Source organism: Scyliorhinus canicula, chromosome 9 (genome assembly GCF_902713615.1).
Source record: "Scyliorhinus canicula chromosome 9, sScyCan1.1, whole genome shotgun sequence".
Lineage (NCBI taxonomy): Eukaryota > Metazoa > Chordata > Chondrichthyes > Carcharhiniformes > Scyliorhinidae > Scyliorhinus > Scyliorhinus canicula.
Genome location: NC_052154.1, coordinates 67,072,234 through 67,093,806, shown reverse-complemented (window position 1 = coordinate 67,093,806; position 21,573 = coordinate 67,072,234). Strand labels below are relative to the sequence as shown.

The 21,573-nt window shown below is 44.3% G+C and overlaps 1 protein-coding gene across 6 annotated transcripts in view; it reads right to left on the bottom strand.

Moving 5' to 3' along the window:
- Window positions 1-21,573, bottom strand: part of LOC119971381 (centrosomal protein of 72 kDa-like) — a 179,775-nt gene that overhangs the window by 49,885 nt on the left and 108,317 nt on the right. For 4 of the 6 annotated variants that reach the window (XM_038806830.1, XM_038806833.1, XM_038806836.1 and 1 more), the window contains 3 exons: window positions 11,390-11,570; window positions 3,057-3,244; window positions 1,789-1,897 (listed from right to left, as the gene is read on the bottom strand). In XM_038806830.1, coding sequence (XP_038662758.1) covers window positions 1,789-1,897; window positions 3,057-3,244; window positions 11,390-11,570 — 478 coding nt within the window. Of the gene's footprint in view, window positions 1-1,788; window positions 1,898-1,926; window positions 2,290-3,056; window positions 3,245-11,389; window positions 11,571-21,573 lie in introns of those variants that run through there. The other 2 variants (XM_038806831.1, XM_038806834.1) reach the window with 2 other exon arrangements.

The following is a 21,573-nucleotide window of genomic DNA, read 5'->3' as shown; positions in this document are numbered from 1 at the left end:
GCTAAAGAGTGGTTTTGGTGGAGGGCGGATCGTGGCGGAGCTGCTGTTGTTTTGGCCTCCTATTTCGAATATCGGGAGGTGATCAATGGCGCTCCTGATTACTGAGTGAGCATTGTTATAATATCTGTCCACAGAAGCAGCACGGTGGCATGGTGGTTAGCATTGCTGCCTCACGGCGCCAAGGTCCCAGATTCGATCCCAGCTCTGGGTCACTGACTGTGTGGAGTTTGCACATTCTCCCCGTGTTTGCATGGGCTTCACCCCCACAACCCAAAGATGTGCATGGTAGGTAGATTGGCCATGCTAAATTGCCCCTTAATTGGAAAACAATGAATTGGGTACACTAAATTTATTTAGAAAAAGTAATATCTGTCCACCTCAGTCTTGGCCCTCCACAAAGGGGCCATCAGCCATGACCTTAGCAAATAGGCCTTGTCACCCACCTAACAACCCCTCACCTGAGGGAGCACCTCAAAAGTGCCAGGAATCTCAAGGGTGCGTCAGGATGCAAGCGTCATGCATGCTGCCTGGGTATCATGTATAGACGTGCAGCTGGTGATCGTACACTAACCGAACGTTCAAGGAGCGGAAGCCTTCCTCTTAATGAAGGGCACCCCCTATCAAGCCAGTGCTCTCAGGGCGACATGCGTGCCATCAATAATCCCCTGCAGCTGGGGCATGCCAGCGATGGCAGCAAATCCTGCAGCCTGGGAATCCTGGTGGGCTGGTTCTGGTTAAAGTGTATGTGGGTGGACGATCAAGAGATCCTGCTCGAGCCCTGGAATGAGTCCGAGGCATAGAGGTTTAGGACCACCGTCAACTTGATGGCCACAGAGAGTGGGTGACTTGCCCTTAAGCCTTGCAGTGCCAGGTGTGCACCATGGCACAGGTGTTGCACTGCTTCCTTGGTGAGCCCGAGTCGTCGGCAACACACGCAGTTTGGCACCTCCTTGAAAGATAAGTGGCATTGGTATAAACCTGGCCTTCGCACCGCCTCCTCAGCCTGGCGGACAGCTGCACTTGAGCCTCACAAGCTGGTCCCTGCTGCTTTGTGGCAGGCTCCTACCATGTAGGGTCTTCGCTGGGCTGACCCTGGCACTCTCACCACCATATATCTGCGATGGCACCAATGTCCAGGTAGAAAGCTAGCATTGCTGGCTGAGTCCCGAATTACATTTTTCTGCGGGGATGAAGAGTGAGACAAAGACTGTCACCAAGGTGAAGATTTGCCTCACCATTCAAAGCCACCATACCCCACCATGGTATTATAACCAAATGACCATATCAGGAAAAGTCAATAATCTACGAAGATGCTTCAAAATACATTTTTTCTGCAAGGTTACTAATAATTAATTCAGTGAACAAAAATTAGATTTTTGCATTAATTGAATCATAGAATTTACAGTGCAGAAGGAGGCCATTCGGCCCATCGAGTCTGCACCGGCCCTTGGAAAGAGAACCCCACTCAAGCACACACTTCCTTCACCCCATCCCCTTAACCCAGTAACCCCAATTAACCGTTTTTTGGGACACGAAGGGCAATTTAGCATGGCCAATCCATCTATCCCACACATCTTTGGACTGTGGGAGGAAACCGGAGCACCCAGAGGAAACCCACGCACACACGGGGAGAATGTGCAGACTCCGCACAGACAGTAACCCAAGTCGGGAATCGAACCTGGGACCCTGAAGTTGTGAAGCAACTGTGCTAACCACTATGCTACCGTGCTGCCAACTGGTTTATCATAACTGCAATAATCTTTCAATATAAAAATAAAAGTGATTTACTGTTCTGTAGATGATTTCCAGCACAATTAGCAAGTTCCAAGCTTGTTAGTTGAGAACGCAGCTTATTGTTTTCATCCAAGATTTTTGCTAGCCTTCCTTTCAAATTCTCCTTGGAAAAAAATTGGAAGCAAACTGTTACGATAACTTCAGTGATCCACTTGTTTACCTCTGAAACCTACAGCACTGCATACTACCAAAGCATTGGGTAGAAGGTTTACCTCTGTTGTTTATTTGCTTCCTTATACGACTATCTGGCATCCACTTACATATCAAATGGAAGAAATTATTATTGTTGTGCAGATTTGTCACCATGCACAATTCAGATGGTCACAATTGAAATTACACATAATTTCATAACTGCAATAAAGAATAGTAGTATCAGTTGACAGTGCATTTACTGGCCAAAGCGAGGTTGGCAGCTCTACATTATAGGAAAAGCACTGGGGGCAGTGGCTGCCATCTGTAATGCTCTCATGCCTTGACCAAGGATCATTGCTGGATCTGTGGAGAGAGGCGAGTGCAGTTTTAAGATTTCTTACAACTAGTCAATGAAGTAGGAGGCCAAAAAGTCAATCTTTACTTAGCATTACATTTATTCACAAAATGAGACATTACAAATGGACACCTCAACTCTCCAACTAAATATCAGCCCAACTAGCAATGGCAATAAGTTCTCTTTATATAAGCATTCAAGTCTTTATCCAGTGAATGTTCCCCACCTGTATACATTGAACCTTAATTTTGATTCAAATAACATGGAACAGATTGGGGGTCACGGGGGTAGGTCAGATGCAAGGGCACCATTCCTTTCCGTGCCTTCTATCATGTCCTCAATTGGGCATAGCATGCCATCGAAAGAAGAGTCCTCGTAGGAGGCCCCTCGCAAACCTGACGGGGTTTGCTGGCAGACTTCAGAAAGCACATGAGACCTGCAAATCCATGAAAATCCCTGAACTACACTAAATCCTGGTGGGCTGGGGATAATAGCCTTTGTAATATACACTTCTGTAATTCTACCCAAGACATCTGAAGATTAATTAGGAATGCAGAATGTAACTGCAATTTTTGGCAATTGAGCTTTTGTCCTTTTTTGTTTGTGTACCAATTGATTACCCAGTTCTCAAAATATTCATTATTTGACTTTGTGGACATTTATTTGAAAGAAAATTTTTCATATCTCCAGGTAAGGACTCCCTAAAGTATAAAATGAAATTGTCAAACTGTTTTTGGACAAGATCTGTAATAACCAAGTTTAAAACGCTACTTACCATATCATCTTGTTTCTGAGATAATTGATGCTTTACACGCTGCAATTCTGCTGTGTCCAAGCCAAAGCCTGTTCTGGTCAACAAAGATTTGTTTTCTTCAGTCAATGCTTTCACCTTTTTCTCTAGACTTTGCACTTTTGGCATGGACACGGAGTTAGTCAGATTGGACAGCATTTCATGAGCTGGAGCTATAGTTAAGAATAAGGTGTTAATTAGGAATGGTAAACTATCTAAAACGCTATCATTGAACAAGGATAATGCAAGTAATGACAAAATTAATTAAGTCCAACATATTTTTACGTTTTGGAAACAATGTCATGGCACTTCAACTATATTTGAAAGTAAATGTTCATAAGGTGATGCGAGTTTCAGAATAATAGTAATTGGAAAGATATGATTGTGTGTAAAACTGCAGCAATATAAATAAAATTATGCCAATGAATTTAAGCTGAAAACAGTTGTACAACAAACGATAAAAATGTGAGATTATATATTATAGAATATCATATTTCAAAAGATGCTTAACCTCTAATTATCTTATGGGAGGAAAATATATGACCCAGGTCAACATTATTTCCACAGGTGCTGCCAAACCTGCTGAGTTTTTCCAGTTTTTATAACTATTAATCAGTTGCCCTTGCCCTACTGGTACATTCCATATATTGTTCGGTCTGCATCTTTAGTTCTTTGACTGAAGGAGACAATCCATGCAACAAGCGTGAACACTGAGCAATCCACAGTAAAAATAGAGCAGCGCCAAACCACATCAAATGATGAAAGGCCAGGAAAAACATTCCTGGCCTTTTCGCGCGAAACCTTTTGCGCAAGCTGTGCAGGTGGAAAAATAGTACTCTGGAAGAACTAGGATTCATCCTCCGGTGTGGGATGTTGAAGCGGTATCAAACGAGGAGTGTGTCGGGTAAAGGGCATTCTTCGGTCTCTGAAGACACACATGGCGCAGGAGGGGAAAACATGGCGGGGGGGGGGACCTGTGGCAGCGTTGCCCGCTCAGTGGATGACTGAAAAATTGGTGGAGTTCCTGTTGACAAAATTTAAGAAGCAAAGGAAGACAATCACTGAGGATCTGGCGAAAGTGACTGAACTAATTTTGGCAGCCCTGGAATGGGTGGAACAGCAGATGGCAGCGCAAAATTCGTCAATCCAGAAGGTGGAGGAGATGGTCACTGATCATGAGGATCGGATTTTCTCCTTGGAGGCAGAGGTGATGATAATGTCGGAGAGGCAAAAAACGATGAAGGCCAAGATTGACGACCTGGAGAACCACTCCAGACGACAAACTGTATTGTTGGGCTGCCCATGGGCATAGAAGGAGCGAAGGCTACAGAAAACGTGGCAAAGATGTTCGAGCAGCTGGTGGGGGAGGGGGTCTTTGCATGCCCTCCTGAAGTGGACCGGGCCCATCAGTCGCTGAGGAAGGAGCACAGAGCCAGTGAGCCGCCAAGGGCGATCATACTCCAGCTACACAGGTAATCGGACAAAGAAAATATCCTGAGGTGAGTGAAAGAAACACGAGAGTGCAATTGGGAAAGCCACACCGTTAGAATCTACCAGGACTTGGGGCTCAAACTGGCAAAATGGAGGGCCGGGTTTAATATGGCCAAGTCTACTCTTTTGAGGAGCAAGGTACAGTTTGGAATGATATACCCAGCTGTGGGTCATGCACGGGGGTAGAGACCATTATTTCGACATACCAGAGGCAGCGATAAACTTTGGCAAGGAACATGGAATGGGGTCATTTGAATGATCTGCATAATTACGTTTTGGCAGTGTATTTAAGTGTTGTTCTCATTGGATTTTCCGGTTATATCGTTCTGTAATATCTGTTATAATGTGTTTGAAGTTTGGGTTTTTGGATGTGTTAAAGCAAATGGTGGGGAGCGTGAGGGTGCAGGGAATGGGTGTGGGGAATGACCAGTTTGAGGTACAAAGTTAAGAATAGGTTCAGGTAGGGGGGCTGTGTAGAATGTTTTTATATGCAAGTGGCATTTCTCCCCAGGTGCAGGTCACCCTGCTAGCAGATATGCTGCTTAACAGATGCAGAGTGGGGGATAATGCCATGGCTCGTTATTTGGAGGGGCGGGAGTTATTTTCTTTGTGAGTTGGGATAAGAAGCCTAGGGCAGTTAGGTTTATTTGTTTGGGATGGGGGAGGAGAAGGGTGGTTAGTGGGAAGGCTGCTGACGGTGAAGGTTTCTTTTTGAGCTACTGGGTGGAGGGAGGTGGCGGTGGCCATTTTGGGTGGGCCTGGAATATTTGCGAAGCAAATCCCTGTGGGATTCCCTTAAGACTAGGATATGGCTGCTGATGGTGAAGGTTTCTTTATTGAGCTATTGGGTGGAGGGAGGTGGCGGTGGCCATTTTAGGTGGGCGAGGAATCTGGCTCTGTGGGATACTCTTAAGACTAGGATTGTAGGAGCGGCACGGTGGCGGTGGTTAGCACTCCTGCCTCACGGCGGCAAGGACCCCGGTTCGATCCCGGCTCCGGATCACTGTGTGGAATTTTTGCAGAGGGATAGGTGGTCAGGAAGATTGGCGTTGCTGAATTTGAGGAACTACTACTGGATGGTGAATATAGAGAAGGTTCGTAAATGGGTCATGGAGGAAGGGTTTGTGTGGGGCAGAAGGACGCAGCTTCCTGTACAGGATCAAATTTGAGGGCATTTGTGTAGGCTCCTCTTCCATTCTCACTGGCCAGGTACTCTAAAGAGTCCTGTGGTACTTGCCTCGTTAAGAGTCTGGAACCAGTTTAGATAACACTTTAAGCCAGAATCAATGTTGTTGTGGATGTCTATATGTAGGAACCACAGATTTATCCCAGTGGGATTTGACTCTGACGTACAGGGGCTGGGACTGGAGTGGGTAGAGAGGTTTAGGGATTTGTTTGTGTAGAATAGATTTGCGCGGTTGAAGGAATTGGCGGAAAAGTTTCAGTTTCCAGGTGAAATGGTTTCAGGTATTTACAGGTTAGGAACTTTGTGTGGAAGGAGCTGGCTATGTTTCTTCGGTTGCCACTCCTCACTGATGGACAAGATAGTGTCTGAGAATGAGATACGGGCAGGGAAGATTTTGGATATCAATGGGCAGTTGATGGAGAGGGGCTTGCTGTAGGAAAGAGGAACTGGGAAGAAGTGTTGGGCGATGCATTTGAAGGGGGGGTTATTGAGGCCTTACCTAGGATAAACTCTACTCCTTGTGTGCGAGACTGAGCCTGATTCAGTTTAAAGTGGTGTGCAGAGTGCATATGACCAAAACACATGAGTGGGTTTTTTACTGAGGTGGAGGACAGATGTGAACTGTGTTCAAGGGGGCCAACAAACCACATACACACGTTCTGGTCCTGTCTGAAATTGGGTAAGTTCTTGCAGTCGTTTGTCAAGATAATGTCAGAGATTTTAGGGGTGAGGGTGGCGCCGAGCCCGTGGAGGATTTTGCTCAGTTGCGGGCTCCAAAGCCATCAGGGGCGACAGTGTGGGTGAGAGATCTGTTGGGAGTTTCTGCATCTGGAGAAAATTAAGTACTCCATTAGGGGGTCGGAGGAGGGGTTCTATTCAAGGTGGAGGCTGTTTATCTCCTTTAAGAACTGGTAGTCATCAGCAAATGGGAGTGGCGGTGGGGTTTGATATAAATAAAACAGTGGGTTGATGAAAATTGAATAAAGTTGAATGAGTTTATATATTGTAAAAATAAATAAATGAATAAAAATATTTTTTTTAAAAATACGAGCAGGTGGAGGCCATTTGGCTGATCATTCAACTCAATAGCTTGTTCCTGCCGTCCCCATATCCATTGATGCCCTTTTCCCCTAATTGTTTCTTGAAAATATACAATGTTTTGGTCTCAACTACTTTATGTGGTAGCGAATTCAACAGGCTCACTATTCTCTGGGTAAAAAAATGCCTCCGCAACTCTGTCCTAAATGGCCTACCTGTAACTACAGACTGTGACACCCCTGGTTCTGGACAACCCCACCATCGGGAATATTGTTCCTGCATCTCCCCTGTCTAGTCCTGTTAGAATTTTATAGATTTCTATGAGATCACCCCCTCATTCTTCTGAACTCCTAACCGACTCAATCTCTCCTCATAAGTCAGTCCTGCCATTTCAGTTACCAATCAATCTGGTAACCTTCTTTGCACTCCCTCTAGAGCAAGGGCATCCTTCCTCAGATAAGGAAACCAAAACTGCACACAATATCCAGGTGTGGTCTCACCAATGCCCTGTAAAATTGCAGCAAGACATTCCTGCTTCTATACTCGAATCCTCTCTCTATGATGGTCCATACCATTATTGCCTGCTGCACCTGTTCATTCCTTCATGGGGCTGATCCTATACTCGAGTCCTCTCGCTATGAAGGTCCATACCATTATTGCCTGCTGCACCTGTTCATTCATTCATGGGATGTGGTCATCGCTGGTTAGACAAGTATTTGTAGCCCATCCCTAATCACTTTTGAGAAGCTAGTGGTTCAGGACATTCCCAATTTTAATCATTTTACCATTGATGGCCAAGGCCCCAAGCTCTTGAATTCATTCACTTTCTTCCTTTTGGACACTTTTGACTGAGATTTTGGCCAGCTGACCTAATATCTCTTTTATAAATAATCTTTTGGTAGTACAGAACTTGAGTATTGCTTAAAAAAAGACATTTTGTCAGTTATCTTGCACTCACCAGGACAATCGCACTCACCAGGACAATCGCAAGAATACTAATGTCAGGGACCTCAACAATTTTACACCGAAGAGAATGTCGATTATTAAAATAAGTGAGATTGCAAAATAATCCTCAGTGTGCTAAAACAATGCTAACAACCAATTTAACATAGTCAGCCAGGCTCACAGTGTGGCACATGTGCATGTACTGGAAGCTATAATTATCTACACAAAGAATCCTATTCTTTGCAGACAGTCAGAACTTGTACGCACATTGCACCTGTTTCAGCTGAGTAAAACAAGTGATAGCCATTCCCTGGTTTATTTCACAGGGAAATGCCTTGATCAATTAGGGCCAAGCTGCCTGGTTCAAATTTCAGCAATTAACTGTCAGTCACCATCAACTGGTGCATTCTCTGACAATGTCTCTACCAGAGTCTACTTGTCAACTGATACAGTATAAAGTTGTTTTCATTGGTATTGGTATACTTGCAGTTGTCCTGATGAGTACAAGATGAAAAGCTTCAACAAAATAATTTGCAGTAATAATATCTTTTTATATTACAGAGTGTCAAATTTGTTTGATAACACTCCTGTCAAGTGATTTGGGACAGTTTACGAAGTTAAAGGTACTCTATAAGTAACAGTTGTTGCTTGTTTTTTAATGAGACATTAACCCTTGGAAGATAATCTAATTAGAGATTAGATCCTTTTAAGATCATTAACATAGGATAGAAATTCTGCTGGGTGTTACAAAGTTGATTTTAAAATAGCTGTGCATTATGGTGGAAATATTCTTAGCTTATGATTTAAGAATGTTGATACAGCATAATGATAAAATTATCCTCAAACCAAGTGCTACAAATTTCAGCACCACAGGTGCTAAGTCCCTTATGCCTTTATCTAGACATAGGCTAGTATGATCAGTGGTCAATGAGACCTCCTTTTATATAAACTAGTTAACCAGATTAATTTCTCTAGTCTTCAGAAAGGCAACATTTAGTGAAATGAGGTTGAATGTAAAACAAACTGGTTTATTTCAGAACTGATATGCCAATAAACAAATCTATAATAAATCTCACAATATTCACACTTTAATTTCGGTACCACTCCTTCAAAAATAAAATAACAAAATATGTATTTACTCCTGAGTGGGAGCAGGGGGGTGGGGGGGGGGGGGGGGGGCTACAAAGCATGTGCTGTGCTAAGATGGATAAGATCATCCCAGTAATAATGCTCTTTAAATGTCAAATCAAAATTGCATTGCCAAGAAATCTGGATAGGCATGTCACCTAAATTCTAATCCCTCGGTATCTTTCAGTACCACTAATTTGTAAATGTAATCTTTTCAGTGCTATAATTGACAAAGTGAATAAATCAACACACATTTCTTCTGCATCCAAAGCCAAAAATCCCAGGGTGGCATGGTGGCGCAGTGGTTAGCACTGCTGCCTCACAGCTCAGAGGACCCAAATTAGATTCCAGCCCGGGTCACTGTCCGTGTGGACTTTGGACATTCTCCCTGTGTCTGCGTGGGTGTCACCCCCACAACCCAAAATGATGTGCAGGTTAGATGAATCGGCCACTCTAAATTGTCTGTTGATTGGGAAAAAAAATTGGATACTCTAAATTTATTTTTAAAAAGCCAAAAATCCCAAAGTTAATGCACTAACTTTGTACTATGTAACATAAAAATTTATGCATATGCAATTAATTCCCTGATATTCATCAAAAGGTAATTCAGTTTTGTGGTGCCTCAGCCGGAAGTGGGGGCAGGGGTGGGGGGGGGGGCTGACATTCTGTAGGCAGGGACTCACTTTAGGTACCTGGAGGTGCAGGTTGTCCGGGAGTGGTGGGGGGGGGGGGCGGAAATCTGCAGGTACAACATTTCTAGTTTGGTGGGGAGAGTGAAAGCTGATCTGGCAAGGTGGGATGGTCTCCCTCTGTCACTGGCGGGTCGGGTACAGGCGGTTAAAATGAATGTGTTGCCGCGATTTCTGTTTATTTTTCAATGCCTGATTTTCCTGCCAAAGGCTTTTTCAGAGAGGTTGAGGGAAGGATTATTTCTGTTCATATGGGGAGGGAAGGTGGCCAGAGTTAGAAAGGTGCTGCTACAGAGGGGAAGGCAGGCAGGGGGTTTGGGTTTTCCGAACCTGATGTATTACTACTGGGCGGCGAATGTGGGGAAGATGCGGAGCTGGGTCAGAGGGGTTGATTCCCAGTGGGTCAGAATGGAGGAGAGTTTGTACAGGGGGTCGGGATTGAAAGTACTAGCAACAGCGCCGCTCCCGATAGCCCCGGAGAAATACTCAGCGAGTCTGGTAATAATAGCTTCATTGAGAATTTGGAGGCAGTTTCACCAACACTTCGGGTTGGGGGCAGGGTCAAGGGAAATGCCGATTCGGGGGAACCACAGATTTGAGCCAGGGACGTGGGATGGAAATTTTCGGAAATGGGCGGAGAAGGGGATTAAGACACTAAAAGATTTGTTTCTTAGGGATCGGTTTTCAGGATTCAAGGAGCTGGAAGCAAAGTATTGTCTGGAGCAGGGGGAAACGTTGAGATACATGCAGGTTTGAGATTTTGCCAGAAAGGAGATAGAGCTTCCCGGTGGAGCCGGCCTCCACATTGCTGGAGGAGGTGCTGACAACAGGGGGACTGGAGTAGGGGGTATTGTCAGCGGTTTATGGAGCTATTTTGGAAGAGGAGAAGTCACCACTGGAAGGGATCAAAGGAAAGTGGGAGGAAGAGTTGGGAGAGGATATGGCGGAGGGGCTCTGGTGTGAGGTGCACCGGACAGTGAATGCCTCCACCTCGTGTGCGAGGTTGGGGCTGATACAGCTGAAGGTGGTATACAGAGCACACCTCACGAGAGCGAGGATGAACCGATTCTTTGAAGTAGTAGAAGATCTGTGTGAACGTTGGGGGGGGGGGGGGGGGGGGGGGGCGGTAATCACATTCATATGTTTTGGTGCAGAGGATTACTGGAAGGTGGTTTTCAGGGTAATTTCTGAAGTGGTGCACGTGTAACTGGACTCGGGCCATATTCGGGATGTCGGACCAGCCAGGGTTGGAAACGGCTGCGGAGGCAGATGTTGTAGCCTTCACCTCGTTGATTGCCCAAAGGCGGATCCGGGTAGGTTCCCCCCTGTGCCCTGGCGTGGCAGGGGGACCTGTTGGAATTCTTGACTCTTGAGAAGGTTAAGTTTGAACTGAGGGGAAGGATGGAAGGGTTCTACAATTCATGGGCATTATTCATTATGCCCTTTCAAGAACTGGATAACATCGAACATTAATTGGGGCGTGTGAGTGGGAGGGTTCGGGGGAGGAGGGCTGTCTATGTTAATGGCGACTATGGATGACCCCCAATTCCTTTTTCTCATTTGTTTGTGTGAACATGTGGGCTAATGTTTGGGTTTTGGTGGGAGGATGGGACTGTTGTTATTGATATGGGGATTGACGTATTTGTTACTGATTATTGTTTATTGTTGGTGGGTGTAAATTTGAGAGCAAATGTGAAAAAGGAGAATAAAAAAATATTTTTTTAAAAAGGTGCCATTTTCCACTAAAACATATTTTCAGGCAATAAATGAAGCTTGAATTATATATCTCTCTGTATTAAAGACCACATGAGCACATCTACCAATCCTGACAGGCAACTTACTAAGAAACCTCTGGTTTGACTGAAGAGATCTTGAACCATTCCAATATTGGTCCACCAGATCAAGTAGATTCAGCAAGAGGGAGGAAACCCTTGCAGAGACACTAGAGCTGAGCCCAGTTGGAGTTCGAGGACGATAGTCACCACATTCTTCTACTTCAAGCAATTTATCCAGAGTTGTTTGCTAGTGAAGGGAAAAATAAAGAAACGCACCATTTATACTTTCTATACATTTATCACCTTCAGACTTATCGCATATTTAAAATCACTGTTCTAATTTTTGATACAGGATGATTAGAGCATCCGATTTTGCACATATGAACACTTTGAATATGAATACTGGGCATTACTGCCTCCTAATGAAGAAGCAACTTAACAGTTCAAATCCAACTTCAAAACAACTGCACAATGTCTGCTCAAATTTTAAAGATAAAGTCAGGTTGCCATATTTATTTGAATACATCAATTTCGAAACACAATGGGCCAGAATTTACAGCAGCTGGTGGGGCAGCACGGTAGCATTGTGGTTAGCACAATTGCTTCACCAACCTTATTCCTCATCCTCCTCGCATTGAAATAGACACACTTCAATCCACCTTCATGCCTGCAGGTCTACTCTTGTGACCTTGGTACCTTCCTCAGTACTGCACTAGCCTCAACTTCCTGAACTCCAGCAAGACTTTCTCCTGGACTACAAATCAGTTTCCCATGCCCCTGCCAAATTATTTTAAACCCCTCCGAAGAGCTGTAGCAAAGTTTCCTCCTAGGGTATTGGTGCCCCTCTGGTTCAGGTGTAACCCATCCAGTTTGTACAGGTCCCACCCTGCCCAGAACGTGCTGCAATTATCGAAGCAACTGAAACCCACCCTCTGACACCATCCCTTTAGCCACGAGTTGAACTGCACTCTCTCCCTATTCCTCATCTCGTGGCACGTGACACTGGCAGCAAACCAGAGATGACAACACGGTCTGTCCTGGGTTCGATTCCCGGCTTGGGTCACTGTCTGTGCGGAGTCTGCACATCCTCCCCGTATCTGCGTGGGTTTCGTCCGGGTGCTCTGGTTTCCTCCCACAGTCCAAAGATGTGCAGGTTAGGTGGGCTGGCCATGATAAATTGCCCTTAGTGTCCAAAATTGCCCTTAGTATTGGGTGGGTTACTGGGTTATGGGGATAGGGTGGAGATGTTGACCTTGGGTAGGGTGCTCTTTCCAAGAGCCGGTGCAGACTCGATGGGCTAAATGGCCTCCTTCTGCACTGTAAATTCTATGATAATCTATGATGGTGAAGGTGCCCATTAGTTGGACTTGACCAGCCGATTTAATTTCCATGCAAACTTTTACTGCAAGTTGCTTTAAATGGGAGATGGAAATGGCGGGACATTTGAGATCTGTTTGAATAGGACAAGTAATAGCTCATCTTCTTAACAAATGAGATCAAAGATTGTTAAATGAACAGTGCAGTCTGAAACAGGAAGTGGAAGTTAGAATAGTGCATTCAATGTTAAATCGGGTACAGAAAGAGTAATAAAAAGGAGAGATGGAAAGATTCAATTCAGAAACAGAAAAATAGACAAATAAAAAGTACAATTTTATTAAATTGAAAAAACTTAATAATGAGTATTGTTGAAAAAAGAAACATTATCAAAGCTTTTCACCAGGACAGAATCACAAGAATACCAAATTTCAAAGGGAACAACATACCTATATTTCATGAGAAAAGAGGTTCTGATTGGTTGGCAAGTGAACTCTGGTTTTGATGCATCAGGGAACAGTTAGCCCCCAAGTTTTTGTTTAAATTCAAAGCAAACAAGTTGATTCTGATTGGCTGAGACATTGCCATGTGGAGGGTACCATGGATCAGTTGATCCCTAAACTTTAGTTTTGGTGAAAAAGGTGTAATGCTGGGCTAGGTTCTTTTCACTTTCAGAGGCCTTACATATGAATATATGTAGTTTCTAAAAAGCTTAAGTGAGCTACATTGCAAGCACAACTAATAATATTCAATTGGTTGTTAGTGCAATTATTAGCATAGTTGAGATTTTTCAGTAAATGCTGTCCAATTACAGAATCTTTTTTTAATACAAATTTAGAGTAGCCGATTATTTTTTCCAATGAAGGGGCAATTTAGCGTGGCCAATCCACCTAACCTGCACATTTTTGGATTGTGGGGGTGAAACCCATGCAGACACGGGGAGTATGTGCAAACTCCACACGGACAGTGACCCAGGGCCGGGATTCGAACCCAGTTCCTCAGCACCGTAGGCAGCAATGCTAACCACTGTGCCGCCTTGCTGCCCTCCAATTACAGAATCAATCACAGAATGCCTAATGCCCCATCATGGAGTCACATCTACGATTGAAGGGGCCATCAACAGCACTATCAAGCAGCACTTACTCAATAATAACCTGTTCACGGATGCTCAGTTTGGGTTCTACCAGAGTCAGTCAGGTCCTGACCTCATTATACCCTTGGTTCAAACAACGAAAATGCCAATGGTGAGGTGAGAATGACTGCCCTTGACAACAAGGCAACATCTGACCAAGTATGACATCAAGGAACCCTAGCTAAACTGGAGTCAATGGGAATCTGGGAGAAATCCCTCTACTGATTGGAGTCATGCCTGGCACAAAGAAAGATGATTGTGGTGGATGGAGGTCAATTATCTCAGCTCCAGGACATCATTGCAGGGGTTCCTCAGGGTAGTGTCCTAGGCCCAACCATCTTCATCTTCAATTGCTTCATCAATGATCTTCCTCCCATCATAAGGTCAGAAGTGGGGATGTTAGCTAATGACTGCACAATATTCTGTACCTATGCGACTCCTCAAATATTGATGTCCAAATTCATCAAGACCTGGACAATATTCAAGTTTGGGCAGACAAGTGGCAAGTAACATTCACACTACTCAAGTGCCAGGCAATGACAATCTCCAAAGAGAGGATCTAATCATCATTCCTTGACATTCAATGGCATTTCCATCACTGAATCCCCCACTATCAACGTTCTGGGAGTTACCATTGACCAGAAACTGATCTGGACTAGCCATATAATCAGGCTAGGAATTCTGCGGCACGTAACTCACCTCCTGACTCCCCAAAGCTTGTTGATCATCTCGAAGGCACAAACCAAGAGTATAATGGAATATTCTCCACTTGCCTAGATAAGTGCAGCGCCAATAACATTCAAGAAGCTTGATAGTATTCAGAACAAAGCAGTCCGCTTGACTGATATCCCTTCCACAAACATTCACTCCCTCCACCACCGACAAACAGTGACAGCTGTGTGTACTACAAGATGCACTGCAGGAACTCACCAAAGTTCTTTAGTGTTACGAATCACGATGTTAAATGCGAGGGTATCCCAAACCCAGAAGGGTATCTTGGAACACCAGCTTGTTGTTGCATATGTGTTTTTCTGGTAAAATGTGAGGAACGGTGTACAACCCAGTGACAAACAGTCTTGTCATTGCGTGAACAATTAATAAAGATTATTTCTGAACTGAAAAGAGAAACACACACACGACAAGAAGGACTATAATACACCATGGCACATAAGTATACTGATGATTGCATAATTTTACATAAAACCACTTATGTTTACCTCAACTCAGACACCCCTTTTCCCAAACAACGTCCAATTTTAACTAACTTGTGTCAAATCCAGCAAATAATTACAACTAGGTCAAGGTCACCACTTGAGTAGCGTGAATGTTACTTGCCATTTGTCAGCCCAAACCTGAATACTGTCCAGGTCTTGATGCATTTGGACATAGACTGCTTCAAAATTTGAGGAGTTGCGTATGGGGCTAAACATTGTGCAGTCTTTGTAGATGGTACACACAGCCGTCACTATTTGTCTGGGAAAAGAGCCTTCTGGTTCAGTGAAGGGAGAAAAATAGCTGTTTCTTTCGGAAGAATATATCTGCAACTTGATGCAGTTCAGATGAAAGCTGATTCTCTCTCTTGTCTTACTTAGGGTTCTACAGTTATACTGTTGCCCTTTGATGTTATTCAGCCTGTGGAGTTGGCTTTTGGCAAGTACATGTCCATTTCCTTATTGCTCCACTTTAAAGTTACCACCTCTACAACCTCATTGTTTTCTCTAATCAAATATGTAAAAGACTTGTTTTCTGCTGAAAGGTGAATTTGCATCTCATTATTTCTCCAAACATCTGCCTCTAAACAACTCCCTGTTTTACTTTGTTGTTTTTATCTTATTTTCCCCAATTCTTAACATGTTTCCATTTTTTAAAAATGTCTTAATTTGATAGACTATTTCATTTCTCAAACATTTATCGGTCCTACCTTTTGAACCATTACAAAGATTACAAAAGTATGCATTAACATAAAAAATACCCAAGGGTATTTACACCCAATGTTCCCAAAAGTCTCTTATGCACTTGAAATAAAGCATCCAGTGAACGCTTCTCTCCCGGCCACATGACTGATTTTTAAATTGAATGGGTGTAAACTCCATGTAAATAACGTAATGTTTTGTAATAATCCTCACAAGGATCATGAGGAATCACTCATTGATCTCCCAATGGGGCTCATAGAACAGTACAGCACAGTACAGGCCCTTCAGCGCACGATGTTGTTCCAACCATTTATCCAAATCTAAGATCAACCTAACCTACACTCCTTCAATTTACTGCTGTCCATGTGTGCCTAAGAGTCGCTTAAATGTCCCTAATGACTCTGACTCCACCACCTCTACTGGCAGTGCATTCCACACATCCACCACTCTGTGTAAAGAACCTACCTCTGACATCTCCTCTATACCTTCTTCCAATCACCTTAAAATTATGTCCCCTCGTGACAGCCATTTCCATCCTGAGGAAAAGTCTCTGGCTATCCACTCTATCCAGCCTCTCATCACCTTGTACACCTCTATCAAGTCACCTCTATGCCTTCTTCGCTCCAGTGAGAAAAGCCCGAGCTCCCTCAACCTTTCTTCATAAGACATGCCCTCCAGTCCAGGCAGCATCCCGGTAAATCTCCTCTGCACCCTCTCCAAAGCATCCACATCATTCCTATAATGAGGCGACCAGAACTGGACGCAATATTCCAAGTGCAGTCTAACTAGGGTTTTATAAAGCTGCAGCAAAACCTCGCGGCTCTTAAACTCAATCCCCGTGTTAATGAAAGCCAATACAACACACGCCTTCTTAACATCCTCATCAACCTGGGTGGCAACTTTGAGGGATCTATGTACGTGGACCCCAGGATCCCTCTGTTCCTGTACACTTCCAAGAATCCTGTCTTTAACCCTGTATTCAGCATTCAAATTCGACCTTCCAAAATTAATCACTTCACATTTGTCTAGGTTGATCTCCAGCTGCCACTTCTCAGCCCAGCTCTGCATCCTGTCAATGTCCTGTTGTAATCTGCAACATCCCTCGACACTATCTACAACTCCACCAACCTTTGTGTCATCGGCAAACTTATTAACCTACCCTTCCACTTTCTCATCCAAGTCCTTTATAAAAACCACAAAGAGCAGTGGTCCCAGAACAGATCCCTGCGGGACACCACTGGTCACCGACCACCAGGCTGAATACTTTCCATCCACTACCACTCGCTGTCTTCTTTCGGCCAGCCAATTCTGCATCCAGACAGCTAAATTTCCCTGTATCCCATGCCCCCTAACTTTCTGAATGAGCCTACCATGGGGAACCTTATCAAATGTCTTACTGAAATCCATATACACCACATCCACTGCCCGACCTTCATCAATGTGCCTTGTCACATCCTCAAATAATTCAGTGAGGCTTGTGAGTCATGACCTGGCCCTCACAAAGCCTATCTTTAATCAAACTATGTTTTAATCATAAAACCTATCTCTCAGAATCCTTTCCAATATTTTGCTCACCACAGACACAAGACTGACTGGTCTGTAATTCCAAGGGATTTCCCTATTCCGTTTCTTGAACAGGGGACCAACATTCGCCTCTCTCCAATCATCCAGTACTACTCCAGTGGAGAGTGAGGACGCAAAGATCATCTCCAACAGCGCAGCAATCTCCTCCCTCGCTTCCCGTAGTAACCTTGGGTATACCCTATCAGGCTCAGGGGACTTATCTATCCAGATTTTTTTCAAAATTTCCAGCACATCCTCCTTCTTAATATCAACCTGTTGAGTCTATTAACCTGGTTCACGCTGTTCTCATGAGCAACAAGGTCCCTCTCTCTTGTGAATACGGAAGCAAAATATTCATTTAGGGCCTTCCCTATCTCCTCAGACTCTAGGGACAAGTTCCCTCCACTATCACTGATTGGCCCTACTCTCACTCTGATCATCCTTATATTCTCACATGTGTAGAATGCCTTGGGGTTTTCCCTAATCCTTCCCGCCAGGCCTTTTTCATGCCCCCTTCTAGCTCTCCTCAGTCCATTTTTGAGTTCCTTCCTGGCTACCTTGTAACCCTCTAGAGCTGTGCCAGATCCTTGCTTCCTCAACCTTATGCAAGCTTCCTTCTTCCTCTTGACTAGAAGTTCCACTTCTCTTGCCATCCAAGGCTCCTTCACCTTACTATTCCTTCCTCATCGAAGTGGGACAAAACTATCGAGCACTCGCAGCAAGTGCTCCTTAAACAACCCCCACATTACTGTTGTGCATTTCCCCAAGAACAACTGTTCCCACTTTATGCTCCTCAGCTCCTGTCTAATAGCAGTATAATTTCCCGTCCCCCAATTAAATACCTTCCCATACTGTCTGTTCCTATCCCTCTCCAAGACTATGGTAAAGATCAAGGAGTTGTGGTCACTGTCACCAAAATGCTCTCCCACCGAGACATCTGACACCTGGCCTGGTTCGTTGCCAAGCACAAAATACCAATATGGCTCCCCTAGTCAGCCTATCTACATATTGAGTCAGGAATCCTCCTTGTACGCACCTGACAAAATCTGTTCCATCCAAACCATTTGCACTAAGGAGGTTCCAGTCAATATTAGGGAAGTTGAAGTCACCCATGACAACAACTCTGTTACTTCTGCACTTTTCCAAGATCTGCCGCCCAATCTGTTCCTCCATCTCTCTGCTGCTATTGGGGGGTCTATAGAAAAGTCCCAATAAAGTGACTGCTCCTTTCTTGCTTCTGACTTCCACCTATACTGACTCAGTATCCTCGACTACCTCCTTTTCTGCAGCTGTGATGCACTTCCTAATTAACAGTGCCACTCCCCCTCCTCTTTTACCTCCTTTCCTTTTCTTAAAATATCTAAACCCCGGAACATCTAGCAACCATTCCTGCCTCTGGGAAATCCATGTCTCCGTAATGGCCACAACATCATAGTTCTAAGTACTCATTCATGCTACAAGTTCATCTCCCTTATTCCTGACACTCCTTACAGTGTAACAGACACACTTTAACCCATTCCACTAAGTGCAACTTTTCCCTTTCAACTGTCTAACCTTCCTCTCAGATTCGCTGCATATTAGTCTGCCTGTTCAACAGCTACCCTATCCTCTGATCTATCCCCCCGCCAAACTAGTTAAAACCCTCCCGAAGAGCTCTAGCAAACCTCCCACCCAGGATATTGGTGCCCCTCCAGTTTAGGTGCAATCCGTCCTTCATGTACCGATCCCATCTTCCCCAGAAGGCATCCCAATGATCCATATATCTGAAGCCTTCCCTCCTGCACCAGCCCTGTAGCCATGCATTCAGCTGCACCCACTCTCTGTTGTTTGTCTCACTTGCACGTGGCACTGGTAGAAATCCTGAGATTACTACTCTGCTGGTCCTGCTCTTTAGCGTCCAACCTAACTCCCTAAAATCACTTTTAGATCCTCATCCCTTTTCTTAGCTATGTCGTTGGTGCCTATGTGCACCACGACTTCTGGTTGCTCACCCTCCCCCTTAAGAATCCTGTAGACTTGATCAGAGACATCGCTTATCCTGGCACCCAGGAAGCAACATACCTTCCGGGAGTCTCGGTCGCGACCACAGAATCTCCTATCCGTTCCCCTAACCATTGAGTCTCTTGTCACTATTGCTTTTCTATTCTCCCCCTTCCCTTCTTAGCCACAGAGCCAGGCTCGGTGCGAGAGACCTGGCCGCCAGGGCGTTCACCCCCCCCCCCCCCCCCCCCCCCCCCCCCCCCCCCCCAAACAGCATCCAAAACGGTATACTTGTTTTGAAGAGGAACTGCCACGGAGGATCCCTGCACTGTCTGCCCATTTCTTTTCCTTCCCCTGATTGTAACCCAGCTACTCTTGTCCTGCAACTTGGGTGTGGCTACCTCCCTGTAACTCCTCTCTATCACCCCCTCTGCCTCCCGGATGATCCGAAGTTCATCCAGCTCGTTTCCTAACACGGTCCCCGAGGAGCTGGAGTTGCGTGCACTTCCCACAGGTGTAGTCAGTGGGGACACCAGTGGTGTCCTTCACCACCCACATCCTATCTTTGAATTAAAATAAATTTGATTTAACCTTCACCTTCGTGTCTGCTGGATTTCTCTGCTGGCAATGCGGATGGGATAAAGCACATTCGGACGGCCCTCTACCACCCATCTTCTAGTGGCTTGGCCGAGCAGGCAGTCCAAACATTTAAAAACAGTAAGAAACAAACAGACTACCAGCTTACTCTACACCAAACTGACTCAGTTCCTTTTCAACTACAGGACAACGTTACATATGACGACGGGAAGTGTATCAGCTGAACTGCTGATGGGTCAACGCCTCCAGACCAGACTCGTCTATTGTTTCCTAAGCTAAGTGGTAAAGTGGAGGCAAATAACCCTAACATGGATCATAACAAATCACTAATCATTGAGTACGAGTTCCCATGGTAATGGACTGGGATCCGTCCAGCTGGGACTCATTATCGAGCCTTTTAAATATAGTTCCAGATCCAGACCAAGTTCCTGTTAGTCATGGGCTGGGACACTAATTTAGTATGCCGCGGGTACGCCTTTACTTTTGAGTTAAAATAAATTTGATTTAACCTATATCTTCGTGGCTCCCGGATTATTACACGTTCCAATCTCGACACTTTAGGGGATTATGGTCCATATATATGATTGTCTCTGCTGGATTACTGGCAACATAAATCATGAAATGTTGTAATGCCAATACCAAACTTAATGTTTCTATTTTAATTGTAGAATATGTCTGTTGATGATGACTTAATTTCTTTGAAAAATACCTCAGAGGCTTCTCAAATCGAAGTTCATCTTCTTGGAACAACACAGCTCCCAAACCAATGTCACTAGAACCACAACCAGTTTAAACTGTCATAATTTGGTGCGGCTAACACTGGCTTTGTTGTCAAATGTTGGGATGCAGTTTGGAAGTTTTCAAATGTTGGAATGCAATTTGGCAGTTCTCTGTCCAGTTAAATGCCTTGTTCTTCTTCAAAAGTGCTAGTAGCGGTGTTACCACACTGCTAAAGTTCACCACGAACTTGATAAAACTCACTAATTCCCAGAAACCTCAAAATATCTTTTCTTATTGTAGGTTCTGAAAAATCCCAAATGGCCTGTATTTTCACATCTCGTGGGGCCCATTTGACCATGTCCCGCAACATGTTTAAAAATGAAATTTGAGCTTTCACAAATTCGCTTTTTGTCAAGTTCATGACTAGATTAGCCTCTTTTAAGCATTCAAACAGTTCTTTGAAGTGTTACAGATGTTTTTACCAAATTCAACTAAAAATCACATAAAACCTCAAAATCGGCAATGTACACTGCACAGTGACTTAGTCTTTGAATAACTTTAATCTTCAGTCTCTGAGATGTTGTGGGTGCATTCTTCATCACGAAGGTCATAATTTTAAATTGCTAAAGTCCATTTTGCATCACGACTGCTGAGATTTCCTTTGGCCACTCAGACAAAGATACTTGCCAGTGGCCTTTTAGCAAGTATGCTTTGAGATGACTGTAGACTATCACTCTTTCAATGCAATCCTTAAACCGTGGTATAGGAAAAAAATCCCCCCTGGTGATGACATTCACTCTCCTGCAGTCCACACAAAGTCGCTGCGTTTCATCTGGCTTTGGCACCATTACGATAGGTGAGCTCCAATCACCGGAACTCAATTCAATAATGTCATTTTGAAGCATATATTCTATTTCTTTCTGTACTTGTGATAACGTTGCTGGATTTAACCTATATGGATATTGGTTTATTGGAACTGTTTGCCCCACATCTACATTTTGAGTCGCTATCTCCATTCTACCTCATCTAGT